Source organism: Saccostrea echinata, unplaced genomic scaffold, assembly GCF_033153115.1.
Source record: "Saccostrea echinata isolate AGI-Se365-2 ecotype Australia unplaced genomic scaffold, CSIRO_AGI_Sech_v1 ptg000001l, whole genome shotgun sequence".
NCBI classification, from domain to species: domain Eukaryota; kingdom Metazoa; phylum Mollusca; class Bivalvia; order Ostreida; family Ostreidae; genus Saccostrea; species Saccostrea echinata.
In genome coordinates, this window is record NW_026889750.1 from 39,448,648 (window position 1) to 39,454,647 (window position 6,000).

At 38.1% G+C, this 6,000-nt stretch overlaps 1 protein-coding gene across 1 annotated transcript; it reads right to left on the reverse strand.

Annotated features, from left to right (window-relative positions):
• Positions 1–62: 62 nt before the first annotated feature.
• On the reverse strand, positions 63–6,000 carry LOC133179278 (retinol dehydrogenase 11-like). The gene is made up of 6 exons (XM_061314070.1): positions 5,855–6,000; positions 5,272–5,511; positions 4,957–5,046; positions 4,639–4,812; positions 689–798; positions 63–484 (listed from the first exon to the last, which is right to left on the reverse strand). The coding sequence occupies exons 1-6, from the start codon at positions 5,979–5,981 to the stop codon at positions 302–304; spliced, it is 924 nt and encodes a 307-aa protein (XP_061170054.1). The 5' UTR covers positions 5,982–6,000; the 3' UTR covers positions 63–301.

The following is a 6,000-nucleotide window of genomic DNA, read 5'->3' on the forward strand; positions in this document are numbered from 1 at the left end:
TTTGTTCAATTCTTACAATCTTTAGATACGCCACTTCTTTTTTAAATCATGTAACACTTGAATATCATAAACACTCAAAATTTATTGTTTATAAGGCAATTTGAAACAAAACAATGTTGCAGAAAATCTTAAAAATGATAACAAATCATATACTTTTTTTCCCTGAGAAATTAAACTGGTATACATCTTCAGTAACCATGTGTTTTAGACACTTTCTCCTCGCGAGTTCTGTTTATGAGGAGAATGCGAGTCAAAGGCAACTGGCAGCAAAGATGACTGATATACACTATTTTATCTATTATCAACATTCAGCCAGTATTTTCTCCGTTGTTTCCCACAGTTTCTTGGCGAGTCCCACGTCGTAGGCAGACTTAGGAACCCACAGACTGTGATCGCACAGACGACAATCCATGTAGTATCCTCCCGTCCGTATCGAGTCATCAAGCGCACAGAACAGGACGGGCTGAGCACCCTCTGAAGGGGACTGTAATGTTAAATGAAAAGTTTACTGGTTATTTTTTCTGTTTTGTTTTATGCACCAACTATTGAAATTTTTATTCAATTTCTTTTTTAGTTGTACATATAGAATAAAACAATGAGAAAATTTTATGCTATTGGATAATCTTTACTGCTTATATTTTTCTTAGAAGATAAGAAAACAACACTTTCTTTGAATCAAATAACCTACCCTTGTTAACACCCTGAATACCGTAGATATAAGGATTTTGACTGGCAGGGGCATATGACGAAATACGTTCGTTCTGACCGTCCCGGGGTGAACACAACAAATCGTCACGTCTATATAATGGAAAAACAGTGAGTGGATGTACAGACCATAATAATTTGAATCTTTATAATAAATCAAATGCGCTAGAAGGACTGCACGACATCCCCCCGCCCCTCGCTCAGGGTTGTTCGATTTCGACATGTATTTTTTAAATGTAAAATTTCTAAGAGATAATGACATATTTGCAAAGTATTCTCGTTGACAGTGACTGTCAGGTAAGACTAGATGGCAATCGGGGAAGACCAGTGACACTGGATTGATTGATTGATTGTAAGGATTGATTGATTGTAAGTTAACGGCCTTTGTAAGACAACTGTACAGTCCTAATTTATCATCGCGTTATTTCGCGAGAAACAAAACTCACGAAATAAAATTACTCGTTTTTATTTTATATTGGTGACAAGCATGTGTAAACTCTGGATCAAACGTCCGATTGCGTATTTATGTTCTCGCAATTTGACGTCTACGAGTCATTGAAATTAAGCACATTAGTTTATTCCGATGCCTTGGCAATGAAGGGCTTCAAATTAAGACCATTTCTCCACTCAGGGCCATTGAACTGTGAGGGTGTTCCAACGCCTGCCGTGACACAAGTCCTCGGTTTTTAATGACCCGCGGATTTCTCTTCAAAGTGCTGAGCGCTTGGTGAACAGTTGCTTCCTATTTTTATCGACTCAGGTTTGTCACGTCCGGGACTTGAACACTCGACATTCATATCAGGAGTGCTCTGCTGACTTAGGTACTGCGATAGTGACACTGGAAAGACAGATGGCAGCCAGGAACAGACTGGTTGCAGATATCAATGCGCAGCTTCCCTTGGTACAATCTCTGTGAGGGGACACCGAAGGCGTTACTATAGGAAAAGAGAAACAATACCCCAAAAGCCTCCCGAAAAAAGGGGGATAAGAGGCTTAAACAAGCAGATCTTTTGTAAACGACAAGGATCAGCCCAGTGACTCCGAAAAGGATGTAACAATTGATATAAGATGGAGGAAACAGGATGGAAAGTGGAACAAGATATCCATGTAGCAAAGTTTGAGGGAACACCAGAGGACTAAGGATTAGGAACAAAATCAAAAGTTGTAATGAGCAGACATAGCGCGCAACTCCTGATGCAGGAGGATCCACGCCAGGAGACAGCCAACAGAGTTAGGAGCCTTACCAGTATGAGTCATTACAAGACACCTTTGGCAAATTGATAGAGGGATTCAGTTTATAAGCAAGGCAAGTACCGATCCAGAAAAGGTAAAACAACCTGCCAAAGAAACTTGGAATAATTTGACGGAAAGGAACAAACAAGCACAGAACAGTGCTGATGAAGATGGCAGGAAGGAAGGGTAGAGGGGAAGATGAAGCCATAAACCAACATGGTGTACAGCATAAGGAGGGAGCGGTTTTCGGCTTGAGGAAGCTGAAGCTTCACAGTAATATAAAATAAAAGGCAGATCACATTGCAAAATTTTACCACACAGAAAAAGAGGAACAAGAAACGCTGTCACTAGCTGATTTAGTTTAATAGGCAGTTAAGGAGGGCAAATAAGTAGTTGAAGGCAAGGATACAATCATAGAAGACGATGGAGCTCACAAAGCTATGGGAGGCTAAAACTTTGAGCAAGAGGAGAAGCAAAGGAAGAGGACAGGACACTTTTGTCAAGGACCTATATGCTTTCAACTTAACAAGAGGGCCTCTGGGAGTGAAAAAGTCAGGGAAACTCCAATATCCCAAGGGAGAAGTTGAAGCATACTTGTGTACAACGCATGTTGATCCACAAAGAAAGGAAGTGCAAAGGATGTTATTGAACACATTTGCATCGGGAGATAAGTTTTGGGCACGACACATTTCCAGCAAAAAAAATCGGAAATGCGTAAAACGGTCCAAGCAAAAGTGAGACGTGCAGAGGAAGACCAAGGAGACCGAAGGTAACTGAGCGTGAAAAATAGGAGAGCCTGGAGTAAGTGGGAAATATCATAGAGATGAATGACATGATCCGTATTGTGGAGGAAAGATCATTTCAAAGTTTTTTTCTTGCTTACGTCAGTGTTGATACGTTTCCTTCTCCTGTAAATCTTCAATGGTAGAGGCTAACTCAGGATTAAAGCTTGTTTTGAAAGAGAAAGACAATGGCACCTATAAGCATGTCAGGAAGCGCCGACTCCGGGGAGAGATAAAGATGGAAACATTCCTATGTGTTGCGTGACATTGAACTTGGAAGAAGTGGAGAGGAGGATGAAAAGGTCCAAAAAGGTGAGGCGGAAAAAAATACAATGTATGAGAGTTGAGGACTTCACAGAAAATACAAGGAGTCCAAAATCCTTGCTGGACAATTGACAAACATAGAAGCTGAGAATGGAATAAGAACCTAGAAATTGTGGAAACAACCTTGCTACTGGACACCGTATTACCCTCTGGCCAGTCAAAGACACTAATCATCATTGAGCTGAACGCACTATGGGAAGAGCAGAGAGTAAAGGCTCATGAAAGGAAGAGTTTCAAATATGCGGACCTTATGGTAAACGTCAGGATCGAGGATGGAATGTTTTGCTGTTTCCTGTTGTTGGATGAAGAGAATTCCAACACAATCAGTGTGGAAGCTGTCAAAACGACGACTGGGTGCGAATGGAAGAGCGAGAAAAACAGTGAAGTGGGAGAGAGAACATCATAATCGCTAGGACACCGTCGAGATAATCTGTGCTGTAAGATGGGATCTGTCAAGCAGTGGATTTTCCACCACTACTGACCCATCGACCGAGCTGATGGATGTTATGGGCCTGGATAGAAACATCTGAGGGGGATTAGAGACCATCTGATGACGAATAGAACCGTCAGACAAGCGGATACCAGAAGATATAGGCTTGAAATTAAATTAACAGAATACCATCTTCTGTAAATGAATACTAAAATGTTTTTTTCAGTTTTTTAAATTAGATAAAACAATTTACGAAAAATAAGTTTAACACCCCTGGGGATATAAAGCGGGGGGGGGGGGGGGTCTCGAAGCACATGGATATTAAACGAGTAAACCAAACTTCTCCCACAACGTTGATGTTCTTGTTACAACGATATGTTATAATGACGATTTCTTATGATCAGGCTTAAGTAAAAGAAAATTTACTTAATTTCTTAAAGTAATGCATTACATTACCATTACTTTAGCAAAGTAATGCATTACCATTACCATTACTTGGGGGGGGGGGGGGATAAAAATACAAAACATTGCAATTATTCTCATAAACATGCATCCCACCCATTCAAAACTAAATATGATGAATGATAATTCAAATTTAATTTAAAGTACATATAAGTACTTGTATTTATTAGACTGTAAATAATTTACATATCTTTTTATTTACATAGTAAGTTTGAACTTTTCAATTGCCAATAAGATAAAAACATGTACAATATGCACTTTTTGTGTAACAAGGGATGTCATATAAAACAATTTCACTCTTGGGACAATTTACTCCCTCCCCAAAATTAAAACTTAACTTAAGAGTACCTTAAAGATAACAAAAATTAAATGCATTGACAAAATTGTAAAAAAAGGGTTTGACAGTACAAAATGTATGTACATTTAGCTCTTCTAAAAGTAGAATGCCTGTCTTCTATTCCTTTTGGTGGATGGATTTGTCATGGTCAGCTCAAGCTATACCATTACATGTAATGCAAATTTTTTGGCATTACACATTACTAGCATTACTTCGACTTCAAGTAATGCATTGCAATACATTAACATTACATTTAGCAAGCCTGCTTCTGATATAACATTGTTTTGTGATGTTTTAACAAATCTTTATTTGTGATAACTTTTTTTTCATCACCCGAACTACGTGGTAGAACTTTGCTTAAGTACCTGTCTCTCTCCTGGCCAGTTCCTTGGTGAACAGGAGAGTAGCAGTTTTGGAATTATGGTACTGGAGTTGACTGTACCCTTTCTCCGCCCTCAAATTATCACAGTCAACCTTTCCTATCACACTAGCCGCTGATCCTACATTGACAATCCGTCCTTTAGATTTCCTCAGTAAATCTACAGAGGAAATAATACATTTTGTTTGATTAAAAAACTGATAAGCACAAAGTGTAAAGTAGTAAAATTAATAATGCTTATTTCACAAATTTAAGAAAATGGATTTGAAAAAAAAAATTATAATGCTTACAATATCAAATTTACCTAGAAGTAGGGTTGATAGAAGAAAAGGTCCGAAGTGGTTTGTGGCGAAGGTCAGTTCCAGTCCCTCCTCCGTCATTATTTTATTCTGCACTATTCAGTAAAAAAAAATACCTTAATCAATTTATGCTGTGACAATGTACAACTTTTCACAAGCCTTATTCTTATTCTTACTCGAATAGATCAGAAATTCATAGGTAGGTCATATAGAATTTTCCACCTCTGGACTCACAATAATTCTGTTAACTAGCGTTTATTGGCGTACGAGAAATATCTGCGAGTTTCGTGATCTCAAATAGTGATTTTTGAAATACATACCCACAATGCCAGCGTTGTTGATTAAAATATCCACTTTATTTTCTTCCCGTCTGATGACGTCGACAAACGATTTTACAGATGACATCAAACTAACGTCAACTTGTCTAAATACGACACTGGTATTTCCCGTCAGCTGAACAATTTTATTTTTAGCTTCCTCTCCCTTCTGGGCATTTCGACATGCAAGAATAATCCGTCCATTTCTCTTGGCAAGATCTAAAGCTGTTTCAAATCCAATTCCTGAATTATAGTTTTAAAAAAAGACGTTTTTCAGGTATATCAATAAAAAGCTATTAAACTTTGATCTTCAAATTATAAAGAGGACATAAAGAATTTGACGATATACAGATTGAGTGGTAGTCATCAAGTTATATCGTCATATTGTGTCATTGATCAGTATGGGTTCACTCAAAGCTGAAGAGTTCTTTAATATCGTCATCAAATTACAATGGACAGTCGAACGATGGTACGATATTTTACTGCAATTTTCAAATTAACCTGCCAGTGGGTGGGTGTAAATACGAACGGTGACAATATTTTAGAACAAAAGTAGCATTGTATGTGATATTATTGAAATTTTCACCTGTGTTTGCTCCAGTTATCACTATCGTTTTTCCTTCCAGGGTTTTCTTGCTGTTGCACTTCCCTTTCTTCAGTTTAAGATACAGGTATAAACACACGTAAACTCCGCATCCAAACAGCAAATACATTTCTGTATTTCTTGAGAGG